The sequence below is a fragment of the Xyrauchen texanus genome, chromosome 5 (assembly GCF_025860055.1).
Source record: "Xyrauchen texanus isolate HMW12.3.18 chromosome 5, RBS_HiC_50CHRs, whole genome shotgun sequence".
In the NCBI taxonomy this organism is placed as follows: domain Eukaryota; kingdom Metazoa; phylum Chordata; class Actinopteri; order Cypriniformes; family Catostomidae; genus Xyrauchen; species Xyrauchen texanus.
The window spans coordinates 43,010,720-43,035,867 of NC_068280.1; the positions used below are offsets into that span (position 1 = coordinate 43,010,720).

General features: G+C 40.9%; 1 protein-coding gene across 1 annotated transcript in view; it reads right to left on the minus strand.

The window, feature by feature from the left end:
- LOC127643554 (eukaryotic translation initiation factor 3 subunit B-like) overlaps positions 1-11,831 on the minus strand; it is a 77,747-nt gene extending 65,916 nt beyond the window's left edge. The window contains exon 1 of the mRNA XM_052126341.1: positions 11,473-11,831. Within this exon, the coding sequence (XP_051982301.1) occupies positions 11,473-11,831 (359 nt within the window). The remainder of the gene's footprint in view (positions 1-11,472) is intronic.
- Positions 11,832-25,148: the final 13,317 nt, after the last annotated feature.

Below are 25,148 nucleotides of genomic sequence, written 5' to 3' on the forward strand. Positions count from 1 at the left end.
GCACTGCCCTAGCAGACATTTGTAGAGCAGCGGGCTGGGCAACACCTAACACTTTTGCGAGATTCTACAATCTCCGAAGTTGAGTCAGTATCGTCCCGTGTTCTCTCAGGTACCGAGCCCGTAGAACTCGGTGGCACGCCCACGATCTGACCAGGTGAATCGCTTGCACCTAGCGCCTTCCCCTAACCAAGGGAAACAGTGCCTTCATTCCCAGGAGATCTCAGGTTTGGGACACTGGTCGATTCCTCCCTAGCCCTCGTGGATCACAGTTCAGCGGAGGAACTCGCTGACCCAAGCCACTGCGGGTACTGGAAGCTACCCTGTACTGGTATAGGTGCTCCACAGGTAAGGCCTCCTTCGGACTCCCCCTGTGTGTAACACCACGGTTCTGTCCCCTCTGGCGAGCTGACTCCCGTGTTCCCTTAGGCAGTCATGGCTGCCTCGGCTGCCGTGCTGTATGTTCCCCCCTCTATAGGCTGGATCCACCACCGCACCGACTTTTCCACAGAGACCCTAAGCAGGCCTCTGATGGTTTTGCTACTTAAATTTGCCTCCCCTCTTCTCCGCCCTGGATAAGGGCTAAGACCCCCTTCCCTCAATGCGTGTAAGGGCCCCGGCCTAAGTTGCTCTATGCGAGAAACATAGAGAGAAAAGAGGCCCGGCCAGGCTTGGCCCATTCCCAGGTTGGCAGCCAGCACCTTGTTCCCCTTCAGGGTAAAGATAAGGAATCCTGATGGCTTAAATGGGGCATTGGGGAAGGGTACGTGCAGCCTGATACAGTTGGTCGTCCTGCACGTAAGAATACCTGCTCGCTCCTGTATCAGCAGTTCATGTACACGGCTCAGCGCATGGCGCTTTTATAAGTGGACCCCTAGTGTCGCTTCTCTGACACAACGTGGAGAGAGCGACAGAAGCGGAACGTCTAGGTTACGTATGTAACCTCCGTTCCCCGATGGAGGGAACGAGACATTGTGTCTCCCCTGCCACATCGCTGAGCCAAGCCACTGTTGTGGCCGGACCATTTCCGGCTCCTCAGAAAAATCCTGAATGAACTCCCGTATTTGCGCCGCTTAAATACCTGTATGTCCGGGGGCGGGACATGCAAATACTGGTTGCCAACTCTCATTGGCCTTTTTTCATAGTCCAGAGGTGAATATCAGTGCTCAAGAGAGACCCCTAGTGTCGCTTCTCTGACACAACGTCTCGTTCCCTCCATCGGGGAACGGAGGTTACATACGTAACCTAGACGTTTTTCACTATGTTCCTCAGACAATGCCATTTTACGACATCAAAACACTTTTACTGGGGCACAGATGCTACATTTTAATGTTTGCATGACATAGCAAACTAAATTAACAAGCTTATTCAAGATTTATGAAGTTGCTTGGTTGCTTAATTGATAGAGCATTGCACTTGAAAAATGAAGGACCAAGATACGAGTCCAGAAGAGCATGCTAGTCGATACATGAACTAAAAACGTTATAGGAGCACCATAAAATTTGTGATTGTTTCACATTTGCTTTTAAAAACACAATCAGTTAGGTTTAGGTTTGAGGTCAAGGGTAGGGTTTTCTTGATTTAAAACTTCATAGAGCATTAACCTTAAAAACTTTTCTGTTTGACTGAATATTTAACTCCCTTTGAGCGCCACACAGTGGACATTTCACCTCGGAATGTCCACCTTTGCTTTTGGCTGTTCCAAAAGCAAAAAGGTAGCCTACCCTAAAAAAACCTTCTTTTGGCCAAAGTCTAAGGCAGCCCAGTCGAGTCCTCTGCTTCAGACGCCTGAAAGCTCTCCGATGCAGCGGCGACGTTATCATCCAATTCCGGGGGCTCAAGGGAGAACGCTGGCTGGCCGTAAGGTTAGCCGCACTCACCACGAGCCCGGACGAGCAAGCGAGCATGCCGGGGGGCGGGGGGTTCGTGGGAATTTACCCAGTGAAACCGAGCCCGCTGCCATCCCCAAATTGACTCCATTGCCAGCCGGGTCGTCCTCAATCCCGTGGGAAGAAGCAGCAACGCGGGGGCGGCTGAAGTGGCATTCACTTTGAGAAATGAAAGCTGAAACCGCAATGCTGCCATGGTCATGTTCTCGCATCCACAAACGCTGCCTCAGTGTGAACGCTACCCAGGCACACAAGACAGCGTCTATGACCGTCAGTCTTGGAGAGATATCAACTGCATCCAGGAACCACAGAGGCGTAAAGGCATCTTTAAAAAGACCCGTCCTGAAATGGTGAAAACAAACTCTTTTAGAGGGAAAATACTTTTTTAGACAGAAGTGCTGTCGAAGCGCACAGGGACGTGGACTGCACAGCGTGCAGAGAAGGAGAAAGCCGCTGGTAACGCATTGTAGATCCAACAGCAGTGCTTTGCCAACAGAGGTGAGTGGAACCGTAGTGAACTTCAGCTTGCTGCTGAACAACCGCTCGGCTCTGAAGAAAAAATCTGACTGACAGACGCACGCACGCTTCCCTTTATACCCGTATGTCCGTGGGCGGAACTTGCAAATTATGTCTGCCAATTTCTCATTGGCCTTTTCTCAAGTTCAGAGGTACGCAAGGCTCTCAAGAAAGACACCTTGTGTCACTACATTCGACACAATGTTGAGTGAGTGACAGAATGGGAACTCATTTTTTCCCGGCCAAAATATAGGACGTCCCAATGTATACTGAACAGTTGACAACCCTACTTTGTAGTGTATCACAAATCTGTAAATTTTGAGGTTCCATTTCATTTAGAATGCTGTCTGCGAAGGCCGCTGACAATGGCAGGCAGCTAATAGATCCTATTACTTTTAAACAGATTATTTTTTAGTATTAATTTGAGATGAAATTTTTTATTTTCTGAGAAGAGACTATAGAGTGATACAAGTCAGCAGTAGCACAGCAAGCTAGTGTTGGAAATTGGTCATCAATTCCACAGTTTAACAGTCACTATACAGAAAAATCTCTCCACAGAATGTTGACTAACCAATCAAAATCATATATTCCTGGGAGACATGTAATACAATTTAACATATTATCTTATATCATATTATCAGATTTATGATTAAACATTTTACCATGTGAATCCATTATAAGATCTAGACATGTGCCTGCTTGGAAACTATATAGGATAATGTAAAGGCAAGAAGCTTAAAGATCACCTTAAAAAAATAGCTTATCCTTTGCTCTCCAATTCATTCTTTTATGAAAAAACTGTGCAAAGAAGAAATCACACAGAGCAGGTGGAGAAGACAGATAGCAGAACTGCTTTGATCTCTAGCAATTCTTAACACGTCTTTGAAAATGAATTCACTGCTTCTTCAATTATAAGAAGTGTTCCTCTCCCTGCAGATAAAACAACACAAGCTGTGCATCTGCGTGCTCGCAAATGAGTGCAACAAGTCTCTCCACTCTGTTACAACAAGCGAGGGAGCCACTGAGGAATCATTAGAACAAGCTAGAATAAGCAAATGCTGAGAAATTCACAAAACATACAAGTCTACAGTGAGACTCATTTGTTTCGGATTTACTAACAAGCTCCCAGACGGGCCTTACTTGACTTGGTAACTACTTGTTTCTTCTATAACGTCTTGTGTTTGGGGTTTCTTGTTCAGAGGGTAAAATTCAGAGCAGTTCTGCTACAGAGGAGAAAGGTGGGATACGCACACGTGCCTTTGGTAAAAAAGAAAGTGCTTCTCTCTGAAGAATCGAGGCTGGATGGAATATAAATGAAGAAAGAGAATAAAAAAGTCAAACTTCTTGGTGAATACACCACCGATGTACAAAATACAAAGTGCAGACGGAAGTACATTTATAGGTTTAAGGCAGCAGCACATGCATTATTTTCAGATAAAGGCCTATTCACACCAAATTTGTGACAAATTTGCAAGACGAACTGCCGAGACCAAAACGAATAAAATTTATTCTGCTTAACCGTATGGGTCGTTAAGCATTCAGCTGTCAATGCATGATATCAATTTAATGCAGTTAATGTATTTATTCACCTAATTTTGCATGACTGTTTCATTATGTTCTTTGCATGTTTTTGATGCATTTTGAGGAGTAAATTGTTTTTTGTTTTTTTACAAGTGAGATGTGTAAAGTGTGCTGTTGCATTTGTTCCATTTCTTCTTGTCTTTATATTTATGCTTGTAATTTGCAAAGAGTATAATCCAAACAAATTCCCGAACCCACCTTTTCTTTTTGAATGCCTGGATAATATAACACAGGGAAAAGTTATATAAATACACATGGATCAATTTACATTAAGTAAAATCAGGTATAGTATAAAATATGATGTATAATATTAAAATTAATATAAAAGAAAATATAGCCACACAGCCTTTTCTTTTTCAAATTATTGCATATTTGAATTGAATACAGGGTTTCTTGTGCGAAAGAGAAAAGGAGCATCATTACAGGGATACTTTGTGTTATTTTATCCTTGCAATAAAAATAGCAGTGAGGTTCTGCTAGTTGGCTAATAAAGCATTGCATGTAAAGAGCCTTTTTATGTGATATTTTACTATGAACTAAGGTCACATCCCCATTAATATGTTTTAGTTTGAAAACACTTTCTACTTTTTTTACTATGTTTTGGCGTTCCGTCCACACTGAGATGCAGTTTTTGTCCAGTGAAAAATTTGCTTTTCCAAAACACTCACCCAAGTGGATAAATTCGAAAAAACGTTTTTCACGCTGTAGTTTGGACAGGGAAAACAGATATACCTAAAACAATGACGTATTTGTTGTCATGTGACACAGAAATTTGACCCATTCAACGCAAAACAATCAAGATGGCGACCAATTTTATGCGACATTGTTGTGCCTGCTATCCACTTTAATTGTGATGTTAAATATAAGACAGGTTCTGTATTATTTAAATATTTACTGCATATTTGTATTGAATTCAGAGTTTGTGTGCGTGTGACGAGTAAAAGAGCACAGCACCTGTGTTTGCCAGTTGATTAGCGCCAACAGCGTGCTGGATTGTGCAGCACCAGCGATTTTGGAAAAATTACAAAAACCTCTTATCTCACTGATCAGTGAGTTTTCAACGCAGTCCAAAATTCAGCCTTTGTGTAAATAGGCCTTAAGGCAATCAAATGCATTCTGACAAGTATGTAAAAATTAAATTAAGGGAAATACAATATTTCATGCACTACTCATGTCAATACTAAAACAATCCTTCTTTTTTACAATCCAGTATACCCAATATTTGTGGAATATGTACTTTTGAAGGGTTTTACTGAGGCATTAGCAACATGCTAACATCTGACCAATTTGGAATCACTTGAGCACTTGTGTGGTGTGCATGAGTTCATGGTTTTGATGCCGATGAAGATCAGTCACTTTTGAAGTTTAGATTTCATTAGTTAAATTTAATTTCAGTTAGAAGCTCCTTTAGAAGGTAGCTAGCTTAAAAGGTATCTGATGTGGATTGTAGACAGTGAGGCTCAATAGAGTTTAGAACAAAACTTATACTTTTGTATACTGTATATACTGTAGTTTTAAATAAATTTCTCGTACATTGCACTGGTAAAAACAGATTAGATGTTTTTTTATTTCTCATTGCAGAATGTGCCTTATGGGTTTTCATATGAGTGAGATAGGGAGGGTGGACGAGTGAGAGAGACCGCGAGAGAGGATAAGGGTGTGTGAGTATATCTTACATGATTAGATTGCATTAGAATCAGAACAAACAGCTGCGACCTGTTAACCTGCAATAACCTGATCAACACACACACACACAAAATCCACTAATCACACACACATTAGTTCAGAAATTTCAATGCATGGTGTTGTGTAATAACTCAAGTGAACACAAACACTTACACATGATAGGTTGTAATGCACTTATGAATTTGCGCCCTTCAATCAGAGTAAATCTGAGTGAGCAGACACTTCATCCTCACTCTATTGATGTATTTCAATGTCTATAAATGAATTGACAAGGGGGCTTGATTGATTTAAGTGATACATAATAACTCAAGTAATTTGACATATTGCCATTGCAAAACACAGCATAGTCCTTATTAATGTATAACCAGTATACAAATATCACAGGAGTTTGTGGGGGTCTGATTCCCCCTATAAGTAAGGCTATTAGATGAAACGTTGACAAATATAGGCCCTGTCAATTTTTAACACTTAATTACAGATTTAAATATTACATATAGACTATATGGTATAGACTATAACTTTAGTGTTTAATGTTTAGTGTAAGTTTTAGAGTTACATTTGTCTAAAAAGACAAAAGGCAATTTGTGCAAGGCATAAATTGACAGGTTGTGCCCAAAAATAACATATAGCAATTTTTTAAATATGCATATATACAGTATATTTAATAATTGTATATTTTACAAACTCTGTATAATTTAATAACTGAAATCACTTTTACTTTCTGTTTTTAAAATTAGCTTTAATACTAAGCGGTATACAATAATGGACACATTTTAATAATTAGTCAGACACCAGGGTTGGGGAGTAACGGAATGCATGTTTATGCAATATGCAACGGGATTACATATTTAAAATACAAAATAAAAGTAACTGCATTCCACTACAGTTACAATTTAAATAATTGGTCATTAGAATACAGTTACATTTAAAAAGTATTTTGATTACTGAAGAGATTACTTTGCATTTTATTGTCATTTGTTTCAGTTAATAATTAGTCTTTTCAGATGGAAAACAATTATATATATAAATGATGCAATCCAAAGTGCATTTGAACAGCGTTGAAACACTTTCTTATGATGTGTTACATTCATACTAGCAGACAGAAAAGTACGTTTGAAGTAAGTTTGGAGCAGAAGAAATAGAAATAATCCTTGTGTAAATTGTCAGCTTTACGCTAAGCTAATATGCTATTTCTAGCCATTTTACATGCACGTTACCAGACACGATGATTTCTTTTATCAAGAAAATTCACGTTAGATCATAATCACTTTTTTCTAGTAAGCCTTTACTATTTTGTTTTTTTAATGTGTATGTTGTCTTACTGTACGGAGTTTTTATAGTCAAAACTAGAGAAAAAATCTGCCAGTGCTGAAGAAGTAATCCAAAGTATTTAGAAAACATTACTGACCTTGAGTAATCTAACGGAATACATTACAAATGACATTTTACAGCATGTATTCTGTAATCTGTAGTGGAATACATTTCAAAAGTAACCCCCCCAACTCTGTCAGAGACATGTTCTGGTTTGGGACAACATGTAACAAAGTTAACAAAAAACAAAGTTTTTAAGAGAGGTAAAATTTGATCGACAAGAAATATTAAAAACAGTGTAAATTCAAAGCACATCTTAGTGTCTCTTTCAAGGTGAAAAATAATTAATTTTCTTTTCTTATTATGACGAAGCTTGTGTTCTGCATAAAGAGTAGCACAGCATGGAACTTCAGTTGCACAAATTAGAACATTTGCATGATGTGACAGGAATTAAATTAATTTTAGATTTTGAATTCCCTGATATAAGACGTGATTTTGCAGGAAATGTTTCTGTTGTTTGGGCTTAGGGAACAAAATGATGGAGGGAAGGCTAGGACAGATGAAGTGGAAGAAAAGGTATAAAGCCTTTGTTAGCCAATGGCAGCCTTAACCTCCTTGTCCTGATGCTTACTGTCAGCTTGACATATTAATACTGGAACAGCTTAGACTGACTGAAACCAATTATTTAAGAGAAAAAAAGAAATTATGTGCTCACATTCACACACACAAAAAAGAAACACACACCAGAGACTTTTGGGTAAGCACTACTCCAACATAACTGCAACCCTTTTCAGACTCTTTCTTTATCTAAATTATTGCTCTTAGGGAAGCTACTCTCATCCTCTCTCTTTCTCGACCTCTGTCTGCACACATATTACACACCGACACATTCTTGCCAAATTACGTGTCAGTGATTGAATTTTACACTTGAGGCAATTAGGTGTATATAAATTAGTTTCTGAAAAGTGGTTAAATAGGTCGTTTCACAAAAAGAATCTAAAGTATATAAAACACTTCAAGCTAGATTTTTACTGCAGTGAAATTTCATTTGAAAAGTCAACATGGAATCAAAATTGACCCAATTAACTTTATTAATACACATTTCTGGTGTTAACTTGCATGATTCATCATTATTACTTTTCGTTCTATAATTAAACACCTTTACCGACGTTCTTACTGGCTTATCCAGTATGCACAAGGGTTCCGCGCATGTCTGCTTATGTTTTGACGTCATATGCAGACAATAATGCTGTGTTCCATTCAAAGCCGGATGTGGGATATTCCTAATTGATATCTCTGATCTCTGACCATAAAGGCTTTCCATTGCCTGATGCTCGGATTATGACGTGTGTGTATATATATATATATATATATGGCTAAAGAAACAAGTCTTTCATGAGGAATCGACTATACTTTCATAGTAAATAAATAAATAAATAATAATAAAACTTCACTCTAATCTCTGTCTTGGCTAGAAACATTGTAATGCAGCACTTTTCATGGCACTGTCTCCTAATGGGTATCGCTTATGCTGTATCCTTCTTCATTTTGTAAATTACTATGGATAACAGCATTTGCTGAATTAATAAACATAAATGACATTTAAGGAAACCAAAAAAAAAAAAAAAACCCCATTAGAAACTTGTATTTGACCCAACCAGAGATGTCTCCTAGCAACCCAATTGATAAACAATGCTGCAATGCTAGCATATGTGCTACACATGTATGATTATCAATCTTATAATTTACGTTTTGTACGCTTGTCTCTGCAAACATTTGTTAAACAAGCTTTAATGTAGAAACTTTGACTCATTGATCAATATTATTTAAGAAAAGTTTGTGTTTGTCTCTAACTTTGTACATTCCTGGGTGTTGACATGTATGTGTGACATCACGCATCTTCATCTCTGCAAAATTGGAGCTGAATTTCAACACGAGTTCCCAAGTTGGAAGTACAACATCAAGTGGTGTTCCATTACACTTTTCTTAGTAGGAAGTTGGAAATTTGGACTTTCCAAGTCAAATCAAATTTAGCTTAACCCAATTATTTCAAATCTCATGAAAATAAGTTTTCTCACGTTGTCTGATTTTTGATCATTGATTTTTATTTGTTATCAGCATATTGGTGTGCATACAAACACACTCAATGTCTACCAATAGCCAAATGGTTATTTAGGCATTGTTTTAGGCTTAATGTTATTGCAATAATAGTAATAGATTTTAAACTAAATATTTGAAAAAGTAGTGTTATCATTGGCAAATGTCAAGACATTCTTAAGAGTGAATTTAATTGGGCCTGGGTAGCTCAGCGAGTATTGATGCTGTTTACCACCCCTGGAGTCATGAGTTTGAATCCAGGGCATGCTGAGTGACTCCAGCCAGGTCTCCAAATCAACCAAATTGTCCCGGTTGCTAGGGAGGGTAGAGTCACATGGGGTAACCTCCTTGTGGTCGCGATAAGGGGTTCTCGCTCTCAATGAGGCGCATGGTAAGTTGTGCGTGGATCGCGGTGAGTAGCATGAGTCTCCACATGCTGTGAGTCTCTGCAGTGTCATGCACAGCAAGCCATGTGATAAGATGTGCGGATTGACTGTCTCAGCAGCGGAGACAACTGAGACATGTCCTTTGACACCCAGATTAAGGTGAGTTACTGCACCACCACGAGGACCTACTAAGTAGTGGGAATTGGGCATTCCAAATTAGGAGAAAACTGGATAAAAAGTAAGAGTGAATTTAACATTCTGCCACAACATTGTGGCAAACTCCTCTATTGACGCCCCCAAAGCGATGGCATCCACAATCCAGTGGGCAATCCTCTGTTTGGAGACAGCCTTCCCCTTCTGTTGTCTCCCAAAACAGACAAAGAGCTGATCAGAGCGTATAAACCTCTCTGTGCGGTTCAAATAATCATGCAAAGCGCATACTGGACACAACAAGTCTGGGTCCGCAACCTCCCGGGGCAGCGCGTGAAAGTTCGCCACCTGATCCCTAAAAGAGTAGTGGAAACCTTGGGCACATAGCCCAACTGGGGTCTCAGGATCACGTGAGAGTATGCCGGACTGAACTGAGAAGGCCGTCTTCAATGAGAGGGCCTTTAGCTCAACTGACTCCAGGGGCTCAAACAGGGCTATCTGTAGGCCCATCAGGACCACAGAGAGATCCCACGAGGAAACAAGGTGTGGCATAGGAGGATTCAACCTCCAGGCACCTCTAAGGAACCTAATGATCAGGTCATGCTTCCCTAGGGACTTAACATCCACAACATCGTGGTGTGCCACTATAGCGGCCACATACACCTTCAAGGTGGAGGGGGACAGCCGCCCCTCAAATCTCTCCTGCTGGAAGGAAAGCATGACCTGACTGCGCATCTCTGTTTGTCTTCACCTCAGGAAGAGCACCATTTCGCAAAAAAATGCCACTTCAAGGTATAAAGCTGCCACATAGAGGGAGCCCTGGCCTGAGCGATAGTGTCTACCACCGCTGGTGGTAGCCCACTTAGGTCTTCCATGTCCCGTCCAGGGGCCAGATGTGGAGGTTCCAGAGGTCTGTATGGGGGGGGCCAAATCGTGCCCCAACCCTGAGGAAGGACCTCCGAAGGACCTTCTTCCTCAGGGGAATTTGCAGGTGAGGAGCATGAGTCTGGGTGGGCCAGTACGCCATTACCAACACTATCTCTTCTTCGTCCTCCCTGACCTTGCACAAAGTCTGTGCAAGCAGGCTCACTGGGGGAAGTTTGTCAGCTGTGCACCAGCGCGTCCATGCCGAGGGGGCCTCGCCCAGGGAGTACCACAGCGGGCAATGGGAGGATTCCTGAGAAGCAAACAGGTCTACCTGTGCTTCGCCGAATCGACCCTAAATCAGCTAAACCACCTGGGGGTGGGGTCTCCTCTCCCCCCTGAGCGTCACTTGCCTCGACAGCATATCCGCTGCACGGTTGAGTTCGCCCGGGATGTGAGTGGCCCGCAACGACTTCAGTCGCTGCTGACTCCAAAGGAGGAGATAGAGGAGTTGCGACATGGGACGTGACATGCAACATGGGACGTGAGCGTAAACCGCCTTGGTGATTCATGTACGCTACGTCACCGTGTTGTCCGTCCGGACCAACACAACACTTGCCCTGGATCAACGGCTGAAGCCTCCGCATAAATCAACGAGTTGAAATCAATGTGTTGAAATCAACACAAAAGGAAATAAAAGATTCTCCTCCCAGCCCTCCACTGGGGTATGAATTGTTCTGTGCACCACCTCCAGACTTACAGCAGGTCTCCTCACCCCTGGGTTGCCATCTCAGCCACGCTTCGAAGCCTTCCTGGGGTTCTTGGCACCGGACCATGAGACGGGGGGTGTCAGCTTCCTGTGGGGGGCTCTTTGTCGGGGCCGAGCAGTTGAATTGGGCTGCGGCGAAGCCTGTGTTGCTGCCACTGGAAGACGCCCTCGGCGAGGTGCGGAATCTCCAACCACGCCGGGGCAAGGTGTGCTGGATAGCCTTCACCTGCTTCTTGACCATCGAGAACTGCTGGGCAAAGTCCTTGACATGTCGTCGAATAGGATAGCCTGGGAGCTGGGGGCGTCAAGAAAGTGAACCTTGTCAGTGTCCCTCATCTCCACCAGGTTAAGCACCAGGTGGCGCTCCTGGATCACCATGGTGGACATCGCCTGCCCAAAAGCCCACGCCGTGACCTTCGTCAACCGTAGGGCAAGGTCGGTCATTAAGCACAGCTCCTGCATCACTCCTGGGTCAGGACCACCCTCGTGCAGCTCTTTCAGTGCCTTGGCCTGGTGAAATTGCAGGATGGCAATGGCATGCAGGGTGGAGGTGGCACGTCCAGCAGCACTGTAAGCCTTGGCCATCAGGGACAACGTGGGCTCACAGGCCTTAGACGGGATCCTAGGATGATTAGCCAGATGGTGGCATTTTGTGGGCACAGGTGCACTGCAATTGCCTGCTCCACCTGACGAACCTCCATATACCCCCTGGCCACCCAAACGTCAAGGGTAATGAGAGCAGAGGAACTCGGAATCTGGGTCCATGCAGTAAAAGGTGCCTGTCACGACTTTGTGAGATCCTCATGCACCTCCGAGGTGGAGAGATAACGACAGCATCCAGGAACTGCACATAAATGGAAAGGCACCTTTAAAAAGATGCTTTCCGTTAGTGCTCACTCTTTTAGAGAAAATGTACTCTTTTAGTTTGCTCAAGTGTGGCTGCTGAAGCACCCTTATCTGTGCGAGGGGGGAGAACCCGCTGTAATGTGCCTTACAGTATATCCAACAGCCACATTTAACACTTTTGCTTCGTCAGAGGAAGAGCACAAATCTGAACAAGTGCAAGCCGGCCCCTTTTATACCCGTATGTCTGGGGGAGTGGCATGCTAATTCCACTCAGCAATTCTTATTGGCCTTTTCTCAAATATCAGAGATGTTTGGGGGTCCCAAGCGCAACCCCTAGTGACACTACATCGACACAATGTTGAATGAGTGATAGATAGGGAACAAAAGCTTCTCAGATTAAATTAGTGGACGGCAACAGTTAAGATAGCATTTACTCATAGCAGCTTTTTCAGGCTTACGGTTTTGCAGAATCAGATTCAGACATAATTAATGAAATATTATGTAAATGTATTATCAACAAAACCTCATTTGAATCTCTCTTGGTTGTACTGACTTTCTCTTGCATTTGATGAGGGACAGCCTCTTTGATACATCTGTGTGAGACAGAGGGACATTTCATAATTTATTGCTCAAATTTATTTCCCTGTGTGTGTGTGCGCGCATTTGTGAGCGTGTGTGTGTGTTGTGTGGAGAATGCTAGACACCTGTGATGTATTGGTCATTCTAGGAGCTGACGTGAACAGAGTTCATCTATTAAAATAGATGGAGTAAGACAGGATTATATTACCTAAGCACCTCCACTCTGTTGGGGAGCTGGAATGAGAGAGTGTAAACAGGGTAAGTTAAGATACATGAGGCTATTCGCCGGACTGAGGCAAATGTGTGTATGTGTTTGTTAGCGAAGGTAACGAGCACCAGATTTAGTACATTTCTCAGTTTTTTATGCACTTTGGGGGATTTTTAGGGTCCAGGTGATGTGCTGACTAGTGCAGGGGTGTCAAACTCAGTTCCCAGAGGGCCACATCCCTGCAGTGTTTAGTCCCAGCCCTGTTCCAAAATGCCTCCTTGTAATCTTCAAGCACTCCTCAAAACCTTGATTCATGCTTTTGAGATGTTTTTAATTTTCAGTGTTTTAACCAGTTTAGGATATTGTATTGCATGTAATGCATTTTTATGGAAATATAGTATTTTACAGCACAAGTTATTCATACTAACTAGCATGCAACTAAGTTTAAATTCACTTGTTCATTCACTTTATTAACAGTGCAGATGTAAGTTGTAATATTATGTACATTTTATGGATTCAGTGATTAATATCATGTATAAATAGGATGCATTTGAGTGAGGTGTTTAACCTGTTTGTAAAGCGGTTCATTTTGCCGGTTTTCTGCTTTTTCTGTTCACGCAGCTCAAGCATGGAAACCTCCAACACACCGGAATTTTGGAATATGTGAATAAATTCCTCCTAGATGTTTCTTCTTCTATAAACAGATGTTTGGTTCTACATTGCAGGTAAACCTTCTCAATGATTAAATTAAATATAAAAGTAGATCTCTGCATCATTGACATGTGAGCAAAAGCAAGCCAGAGACAAATATGTATATGTGTTTTTTTATTTGTGCAATTTAGAAATGTTGAAGTCCCTTCGCACCTGTATGTTAATCTAACACTTGCAGTAATTATTTATCATAGTCATGCAGTCTGTGTTATTCAGTTGTGTGCTGAAAGTCAAACCATCGTGGTGACCCGCATCATGATGCTTTTAGCATGTAAACGGGTAATGTTTTAGAAAAAAAGAAGTAAACTTGCACGCTTTGCAACAAACATTTAAAGTTCTATACATGTATTTTTTTAATTTTTTAAAACAGACCCTTGATGTAAAGAGTGGTAAATTGAATAATAAATTAACAGGGAAGTAGAGATGGTAAAATACATTTATAAGCTCAGCCTTTATTCAGTTTTTTTAATGCCTGATAGAAAAGTATCTACCTTTGTATAGCAATACAATACTTTAGGCAATTGCAGAATAGTCCCATTAGTCACAGATACACTTCAGAAAATTGAGTACACAACTATTTCTGGCCTTAAAAGATCATAAACCAAATCAATGCAGAATATTGTACAGTCAGGTCTATAAATATTGGTACATCGACACAATTCTAATCTTTTTGGCTCTATACACCACCACAATGAATTTGAAATGAAACAAACAAGATGTGCTTTAACTACAGACTTTCAGCTTTAATTTGAGGGTATTTACATCCAAATCAGGTGAACGGTGTAGGAATTACAACAGTTTGTATATGTGCCTCCCACTTTTTAAGGGACCAAAAGTAATGGGACAGATTAACAATCATACATCAAACTTTCACTTTTTAATACTTGGTTGCAAATCCTTTGCAGTCAATTACAGCCTGAATTCTAGAACGCATAGACATCACCAGACACTGGGTTTCATCCCTGGTGATGCTCTGCCAGGCCTCTACTGCAACTGTCTTCAGTTCCTGCTTGTTCTTGGGGCATTTTCCCTTCAGTTTTGTCTTCAGCAAGTGAAATGCATGCTCAATCGGATTCAGGTCAGGTGATTGACTTGGCCATTGCATAACATTCCACTTCTTTCCCTTAAAAAACTCTTTGGTTGTTCTCGCATTATGCTTTAGGTCATTGTCCATCTGTACTGTGAAGCGCCGTCCAATGAGTTCTGAAGCATTTGGCTGAATATGAGCAGATAATATTGCCCGAAACACTTCAGAATTTATCCTGCTGCTTTTGTCAGCAGTCACATCATCAATGAATACAAAAGAACCAGTTCCATTGGCAGCCATACATGCCCACGCCATGACACTACCACCACCATGCTTCACTGATGAGGTGGTATGCTTTGGATCATGAGCAGTTCCTTTCCTTCTCCATACTCTTCTCTTCCCATCACTCTGGTACAAGTTGATCTTTGTCTCATCTGTCCATAGGACGTTGTTCCAGAACTGTGAAGGCTTTTTTAGATGTTATTTGGCAAACTCTAATCTGGCCTTCCTGTTTTTGAGGCTCACCAATGGTTTACATCTTGTGGTGAACCCTCTGTATTCACTCTGGTGAAGTCTTCTCTTGATTGTTGACTTTGACACACATACACCTACCTCCTTGAGAGTGTTCTTGATCTGGCCAACTGTTGTGAAGGGTGTTTTCTTCACCTGGGATAGAATTCTTCGGTCATCCACCACAGTTGTTTTCCGTGGTCTTCCGGGTCTTTTGGTGTTGCTGAGCTCACCGGTGCGTTCTTTCTTTTTAAGAATGTTCCAAACAGTTGATTTGGCCACACCTAATGTTTTTGCTATCTCTCTGATGGGTTTGTTTAGATTTTTCAGCCTAATGATGGCTTGCTTCACTGATAGTGACAGCTCTTTGGATCTCATATTGAGAGTTGACAGCAACAGATTCCAAATGCAAATAGCACACTTGAAATGAACTCTGGACCTTTTATCTGCTCCTTGTAAATGGGATAATGAGGGAATAACACACACCTGGCCATGGAACAGCTGAGCAGCCAATTGTCCCATTACTTTTGGTCCCTTAAAAAGTGGGAGGCACATATACAAACTTTTGTAATTCCTACACCGTTCACCTGATTTGGATGTAAATACCCTCAAATTAAAGCTGAAAGTCTGTAGTTAAAGCACTTCTTGTTCGTTTCATTTCAAATCCATTGTGGTGGTGTATAGAGCCAAAAAGATTAGAATTGTGTCGATGTCCCAATATTTATGGACCTGACTGTATCTCAAAAGGAATACAATGTGGCCTCTTGTGCACTACTTAAAGCCCGATGTGGCCCCTTTACCAAAATAGTTGTCCACCCCTGCTCTAGATGCTTCTTCTTCTGTTTATGCACTGTTAATATCTTGCAGTATTATTTTTTTTCATCACACTTTCGTCAACAATATATTTGGTTCGTCTATTTTGTTTTGTCTCCGCTATAGCTGAAGAAATAAAAAAAATAATTTGTCAACTAAGATTTTGTCAGTCTACTTAAATATTGGTTCTGATTTGTTGAATATATTAACACCGCTTCAGAGACACTGGTTCTGATTCCATAGAAATCAGGACGTAATCTAATTCACATGTTAAAGGAGACCTATTATGCCCCTTTTTACAAGATGTAATATAATTCTCAGGTGTCCATAGAATGTGTCTGTGACGTTTCAGCTCAAAATACCCCACGGATCATTTATTATATCATGTTATAAATACCTCTTTTTGGGTGGAATCAAAAACACGCTAATTTTGTGTGTGTCTCTTTAAGTGCAAATGAGCTACTGCTCCACGCCCCATTTCCGGAAGAGGGCTGTGCCTTTACAGCTCATGCTTCGGATACTACAACAACAACAAATCAGAACCAATATGACTGACAGAGTACATACCAGAGTTCGGCCATATAAGTATGAATATATATATATATATATATATATATATATATATATATATATATATATATATATATATATCTGGTCTCCGTGAATACAATCAGAGACAATGGTAACTGACAGTAAGTACTTTCAGGTTAAAAATTTTAAATGATGACATAGCTCTGGTCTCTGTGAATGGTAACTTTAGCTGCAATAGACAAGGCAAGGCAAGGCAAGTTTATTTATATAGCACATTTCATACACAATGGTAATTCAAAGTGCTTTACATAGAAGAGATTAAAATAAGAATAAAAAAATAAGAATAATTGAAACAGTTTAGAATAAAATAAAATACAGTACAAACAGTCGGACACACAGTGGCACAGTGCTCATTCAGTAAATGCACAGCTAAACAGATGTGTTTTGAGTCTGGATTTGAATGTGACTACTGTAGGAGCACATCTGATCTCTTCTGGAAGCTGGTTCCAGCTGCGGCTGGCATAAAAGCTAAAAGCAGACTCTCCTTGCTTAGAGTGAACCCTTGGTATTTCTAGCTGATGTGATCCTAATGATCTGAGTGATCTGTTGGGTTTATATTCAGTGAGCATATCTGCAATATATTGAGGTCCTAGCCCATTGAGGGATTTATATACCAGTAATAATACTTTAAAATCAATCCTAAATGTAACTGGGAGCCAGTGTAAAGACCTGAGGACTGGTGTGATATGTTCATATTTTCTGGTTCTGCTCAGAATCCTGGCAGCAGCGTTCTGTATGAGCTGCAACTGTCTTATGGTCTTTTGGGAAGGCCAGTGAGGAGTCCATTACAATAATCCACCCTGCTGGTGATGAAAGCATGCACAAGTTTCTCTAGGTCTTGACTGGAAACAAAGCATCTAATTCTTGCAATATTTTTCAGATGATAGTATGCTGATTTAGTTATTGCTTTGACATGACTACTGAAACTAAGGTCTGACTGTAGAGACACACCAAGATTCCTGACTTGATTTTTAGTTGTTTGACCCCTAGCGTCAAGGTATTGAGAACTTCAGTTATGAGAACTTCATCTTTGTTTCCAAACACAATGACTTCAGTTTTGTCTTTGTTTAACTGAAGAAAGTTTTGGCACATCCAACTGTTAACTTCATCAATGCATTGGCACAGGGAGTCAATGGGGCTGTAATCATTAGGTGATAGGGCTAAGTAGATCTGTGTGTCGTCTGCATAGCTGTGGTAAGCAATTTGGTTCTTTCTCATTATTTGGCTCATTGGGAGCATATACAGGTTGAACAGGAGTGGTGCAAGAATTGAACCTTGAGGGACTCCGCATGTCATGGACGTCCACTCAGACTTATGGTCTCCTATACTCACATAATAACCTCTCCTTCTAAGTATGACCTGAACCATTTTAGGACCATCCCAGAAAGCCCCACCCAGTTTTCCAGCCTGTCAAGAAGTATGTTGTGATCGACAGTGTCAAATGCAGCACTGAGGTTGAGTAGTACCAGTACTGATAATTTGCCTGTATCAGTATTTAAGCTGAATATCGTTTATTATCTCTATGAGCTGTCTCTGTGCTGTGATGCGATCGGAAACCAGATTGAAAATTGTCAAAGTATCCATTTGAGTTCAAGAATTTGTTCAGCTGATTGAAGACAACTTTTTCAATGATCTTGCCTATGAAAGGAAGATTTGAGATCGGTCTATAGTTGCTTAATATGGTCTTATCCAGATTGCTCTTTTCAAGAGGGGCTTGACAACTGCAGTTTTCAGGGAGTTTGGAAAACTCCCAGAGAGAAGTGAAGAGTTTATCACTTCTAGGAGATCTGCTTCTAAACAGTTGAACACACTTTTGAAAAAAGATGTGGGAAGTGCATCAAGGGCGTAGGTTGATGTTTTAAGGTGCTGTACGGTTTCTTCCAAAATTTTGCCATCAATTTCTTTGAAATCAGACATAGTAACTACTTTCTCAGGTTGTGGTTTGATTTGTCTGACCCAGCACAACTCAAGGGTGTGCTGATCACCTTTCTGATATTATTGATTTTTTCAGAGAAGAAAGAAGCAAACTCATTGCACTTGCTGTCTGAGAGCAATTCACTGGGAATCTGGCTTGGGGGTTTGTCAGTCTCTCTACAGTCGCAAAAAGAGTGCGTGTGTTGTTTAAGTTGCTGTTTATAGTATTCGAGAAGAAAGTCTGTCTAGCTTTGCCTAGTTCCATATTAAAAGCATGGATGCTGTATTTGTAGATGTTATAATGGACTACAAGTTTTGTCTTCCGCCACATGCGCTCTGCTTTTCTGCATTGTCTTTTCATATTTTGCACTGCTGCTGAGTTTCTCTCAGGCGCTTTTTGTCTGCCACTCTTCTTCCTGACTTTCACAGGAGCAATATCATCAATTACACTTTTAACTTTTGAGTTAAAAGAATCAAGGAGAAAATCAACAGAGTCAGCAGATATACTTGGTGTTAAAGATATAGCCTTCATAAATAGTACACTAGTGTTCTCATTTAAGCATCTCTTCTTGACAGACACAGATCTAGCTTCAGTGGCAGGAGAGATCAATATATCAAAGAAAACACAGAAATGATCAGACAGTGCTACATCCTTAATAACAATCGATGAAATGTTTAGACCCTTACTGATAAGTAAATCTAGAGTGTGTCCATGATTGTGTGTGGGTCCATGTACATGCTGAGTCAGATCAAAAGTTTTTAAAACAGTTATGATTTCTTTTGTCATATTGTTTTCTGCATTATCTATGTGAATGTTAAAGTCTCCAGCAATGGCAAAACAGTCAAACTCTGAGGTAATTGTTGATAACAGTTCTGTAAAGTCCTCAGCGAAGGCTGGAGAGTATTTTGGAGGCCTGTAAATAATGATAAGTAAAATGCGTGGAGCACCTTTTAACACACTACCCAGATATTCGAAAGACGGGTAATTCCCAAATGATATTTGCTTACATTGATAGACATCTTTAAAAAGAGCAGATAAACCCCCACCTCGTCTACCTTCTCTGCAGACACTCAAATAAGTAAAGTTAGGAGGGGATGTTTCATTAAGGACTGTTGCACTACAGCTGTCTTCTAGCCAAGTTTCATTTAGAATCATAAAATCCAGGTTGTATGTGATAATTAAGTCATTGACTAGAAATGATTTATTTTTAAGTGAGCGGATGTTTAAAAGTGCTAACTTAACAGTTTTTGTCCCCACAGCAATCTTAGTTTGGCGTGTAATAGGCACCAGATTAGATGGGTTTGCTGTACGGCTTTTGAAGGCCTTAGACTTTCTATGATGTAATCGAACAGCAATAGAGATTGATACAGGCACACTGGGTTCCCGCTTGTTTTGTAAACATTTGAGAAAGTTACTGTTATTATAGCAGGGACCCAACACATATCACTGAGAGCTGGTATCAGTTGTTTTTGGTTCACCTCGAGCAGATGGAGGAGGGTGTGAGCCCTGGCGTTGTGGCAGAGGTCGAAGAGCTCTCACAGGAGGAGGGGGGAGGGCGAGCTGGGCCCGCAGGTGCTTGAGGGGCCTGACGTTTTTTGCTTGATATCTGGGGGCTTGCAGCAAAAGAGTGGGATAATTTGGTTCCAGCATACACCAGTTCTTCCATTTTTTCTGAGAAACACAGATGTGGAGATGCTGGAGAGAGGGATAATGTGTCTGGTGAGAGGGGCTGTAATATGCTGTCCTGGTTTCCCTGGATGTTTTCCAGAAAGTCGTCCTTGGGTGCTGAATCTTGGAGCAGTTCTAATATGTCACAGTCTGTCTGTGGTGAACTTTGTGGGCAGGGCTCAGATGAGATTGTGTCCATGAGCAGAAATTGTTGTGGCTGAGTGGTGTTATCATTGTCCTTGTGTGATTTGTCAACTGCATGTCCATTCAGGTGCTGAAGTGAAGTCCTGTGGTCATTCATACTGTGTCCAGGTGTGTGTGTGCGCGCCATTCAGATTGAGTGGATTGGCACACACTGCAGAAGGATGATTGAGGGAGAAGTAGATATTGTCCTTTAGCACTCTTGAACCAAGTTTGTTTGGGTGGTGGGCATCCTGTCGAAACAGTTGCCTCTGACTCAAGAAAAGATTGAAGTTGTCAATGAAGTTCACTCCTTTTATATTGCAGGTTTTTTGCAGCCATGTATTAAGCCCAAGCAACCGTGAAAACCTGTTTGTTCCTCTTGCTGGAAGTGGTCCACTGATGAATGTTTGAACTTTCAGTCTTTTAAGTGTTTCAAAAAGTTCATTGAAATCCTTTTTAAGGAGTTCTGACTGCTCTTTATGAATATCATTCTTCCCCACATGAATGATGAGTCGATTTGCAGTCTTATGTTTCATCAGAATGTTCTGAAGTTCCCTGTTTACATCCGAGGTTGTTGCTTGTGGAAGGCAGCATGTAGTTGTATCCCTGCTGCTAATGTTTCTGATTATGGAGTCACCCACTATCAGAGTCCTGGGCCCGGCTGCGCTCTGAGCTGAATGCCGCTGTCTGCTCGACCTTGAGCGCCAGTTCACATCAGTGTTAGCTACTGGCTGATTCAGTTTGTGTTCGATCACATTCATCACATTTGGGGAGTCCTCATGCATTAATACTTCAAATCTGTTCTCAAGATGTATAGGCGGTGGTAGGAAACCAGTGTTTGCATTCCTTGTCAGAGCCGTATCTGGGGTAGAGGATGCTACTGCGGCAATAGCCATATAAAGTGCGATACTTACATCTTCAGGATATAAAGCTGGAACACAAACAGTTGGTACTGATTCATGCTTGAGAATCAAAAATGTTTTAAATCCTGCTTTACATTGACACTCATTCACAAAGCAGTCCAGTGTTAAATGATTTGCACAAACATACACACATTTTTGGATGTATTGGGGCACATTTCTTTCAAAAACAAAACTTGTCCACTGCATCTTCAGAGGCTCTGATGCCGGGAGTTCATGAAGACTCTTATGTTCACTTTTACAGCCAACAACAGATCACTTATGAAGCTTACAAAGCCAAGACATTATTCGTCTCACTGTATCTGCTCCAGCGCAGAAAAAAATGGCGGACTGTGTGTAAATCCCTCAGGGGAGGATCTATTATGATAATAGGGTGGAGTCCATCACCAGTCGTGGGTGAGGCCTGCTCTAACTTGACGTCACATTAGAGCAGAAACGAAAACTATTCAGTTTGACACACTGTTTTTGATTAACAGAAATATAAGAAAGAGGAGTGGCTGGACTTTTAACATTGTAGGGTGGTTGTGTACACACACTGCCGACTCACATTTGTGTACAAACACCATGTAAAAGTGAATTTTGCATAATAGGTCCCCTTTAAGTGTGATTTTGGAAGTTGCATTTTCCAAGTAAAAATGTTTACTCTGATGGTTTGGTTTAGGTTTGGGTTAAGGAGCAGGGTTTATAAAATGCATTCTGCACTACAACATTTACAACTAAAAACAACTTGCTTTAAAACTAACATTTGGTAACATTTATATTTGTAAGCACAGACCAATTTCAGCTGGACACCTGAGCAAGCACTTCTCATTATTGTTTTTTCTTTGTGTTATTGGTAGTTTAGATGCTATGATGCATTTTAAATGTCTTCATTGTGCATAGCCTTTGAGTGGTTGACTAAATATTTTAATGGATTCATTTACCTAGAGCAGTTATTTATTCATACATTTCATTCACACACCTCCAGACAAGTTATTGAACAATGAACAAGTTATTTTCTCAAGCTAACTCACTTCAACCACTGCTCCCTTCTTTTCATGCTTTATCTTTCTCTCCTTTTCACAACTTTTCACTAGTTTTTGTCCTCATTGTGCATTTTTTAGGGTGTGTCTGCAGTATTTGTTGATTTATAGTGAGAGAACATGAAAGCTTGAGATAGCATTTCAGGAAACAGCAGCTCACCTGAGCTTACCCCAGATTTGTGCCTCTGGGGCTGGGCACGGACAAACAGCAACCTGTGGCATGAGCATTAGAGCTTCAAAATCCTGTGATCACTGAGATCCACCGCATGGCTTTTCATATTACCTAAGGCTATAGTCTACACACACACGTGCACACACACACACACACACACACACACACACACACACACACACACACACACACACACACACACACACACTCAGACAAAACAAAGATATTTAGTGGTAAAAAGCAAGCCAACATCTTAAAGCAAGCACACAAACCCATATGAATATAGATTTTGTTTCTTCAGAAAATGTGAGTTGCTTGCCCATACAAATAATGTCATCATGATGCTAGAGTTGCCAGGTCATTGCTATACAGTTGCTCAGGTCTTCAGATTGTTTCTTGGTGTGTTGCTATGTGGTTGCTAAGGTGTTGTTGGTGGTTGCTATGGTGTTCTGGGGGTTGTTTGGTGGTTGCTTACCAGCAGAGGGGTTACCAGGATATCATGTTTGGGGGGGCATTTGGCTTGTTTGGGGGCAACATAAACAATTGAAAAAATCGAGCAAAAATTAAGCTATACTACACACAATCTGTTTTAGTGCATATCTTTTTCTAAGCCAGGAACCCAGAGATAGGCACAGGGCCCCTATTAGACTATAGGGCTTAAACTGGATTTTTGTTGTGTCAGACCTCACTCATCTGCTAGCGATGGAAAAATATGCACAAAACAATCCACTTTTAAATTGTAATTTATCATTAGATGCAGATGCGTTTCCAGCATTGAAGGACATCCGGGATTTAGCTCAGACAATTTTATTTTCACACTAGCAACCACTTCCCTGTAGTCCAAAGCTGGTGAGAGGGTATTCTTTGAGTTTTGCTCTGGCTGGGCCTGTTTCTACAGTTCCTAAATCTTCCACTCTAGTACTATCCTCAACATCCTCTCTCCTCCCTGAATCATCTGTGATGCAAAAGAACAGATACAGCACATAACTTATTGCAAATCAGCTTCAAACAACTAATTCATCAAGTGCTACATATGTCAAATTGTGGACCAATACCATTGAAGAAAATGTATTAGGAAGAGCAGATCAGTGGGATTGCCATAAGATCTATCATGATTCTTGAATTTTCATGTACATTAACATAAATTAATCACAAAAGAGTTATATTATAGTGAGTAAAGTGAGGTAAAAAAATATTGAATATAAATAATTTATATTTTTTGACATAAATAGTCAAAATGATGTATAAGATCCTAAGTTAAAGCAATACATGAATGACTTTAGTCTAAGTTCATTGACACACCATGGCATCGAACTGTATATAATTCTCATCATCTCTATGAGAATAATTAATCTGTCAAAATCCTTTCATTAGGATCATTGAGATAAACAATGTTTCACTTTTAACTTTCTCTAAAGTAAAGTGACTTATTAATTGTTACCAGTTTTCATGCCTGATTCTGGCACAGCTGCTGCTCTTCAGTCTGTAGCTCATCTTTGCTACCCTCTACAAAACCATTTAATCAAATCAAAGTTTATATTTCCTACAAACTAATATCACAAAACAAGTCACACATACATTTTATGTTAATGCTTATTGGTTATCCTTAGCGAAAACAACACCTGATAAACAAGAAAAGTACGCTTCGAACAGGGCTCAAACCACGGTCTCCGGCGTAAGAGGCGACTGCGTTAACTCGGAGCTACCAAGCTGCGTCAAATTAAACAAGGAGGTTAGAGGCTACAGTGACTTCTTTCGGAAAAATCCCCAAAGCCTCATTTGCTTAATTTTTGCTGTCTTTCCTGCTAATTGCCCTTAACTCGCCACTAAGTAACGTTAGTTGATGTCAACGACTGTGCAAGCTCCTCCCCTACCTGCTGCATATTCAACAGAGAGGAAGAAACGGAGTCGCCCATAGGCTACCGACAGCAAAGTAACTTATTCTATAGGCTAAATTATTTTTAAGACCTATGTCTATTTTTACAGGCTGTATGCAGTATGTGCAAAGCCAAAGCACAATGAAATAAGGCAACTTATGATTTCGGGGGTTTGCATAGGCTATTGTCCGGTTTCATATTTGTCAGTCAACTTTTCAAAATACATTCGGGGCTACACTCAAAACATTCGGGGCTGAAGCCCCGGCAAAATCGGCTGTCGCCGCCTCTGATCAGATGGACAGATTATTTCTCAAATTTTCAGGGGAGGCAGAGCTTATCCTAGGGGAGGCACTGCCTCCCCCAGCCTCCCCCTAGACACGCCCCTGCTTACCAGTACAGTACCAGTAAAATGAGCCCACCCCCAGTCCTACAATGGAAGTCTTTGGGATTTTTCTGCCTGTTTTATCATCCTCTTAGAAAAGTAATGGCCAACCTCTTCTCAATGAGCCATTGTGCCTCAATGAGAATGATTTGAGGTATCATTAATGTCTATAGTCCAAATTGTGCAGGAAGAGTTACATGCCGAAGTCTAAAAGAATGTTCCGGATTCAATACAAGTTATGCTCAATCTACAGCATTTGTGGCATAACTTTGATTACCACAAAAAAAAAAATATTTGACTCATTCCTTCTTTTCAGTAAAACGACTAGGTTACAGTGAGGCACTTACAATTGGAGTTAATGGGGCCACCTTTGGGGTTGGTTTAAAGGAAGAAATGTGAAACAAATCATTTTATCAATGCAATTTGGAGGAATGCAGGAATTGTTCTGAGTATTTTTTGAGCTAAGTTGTTTAAATAG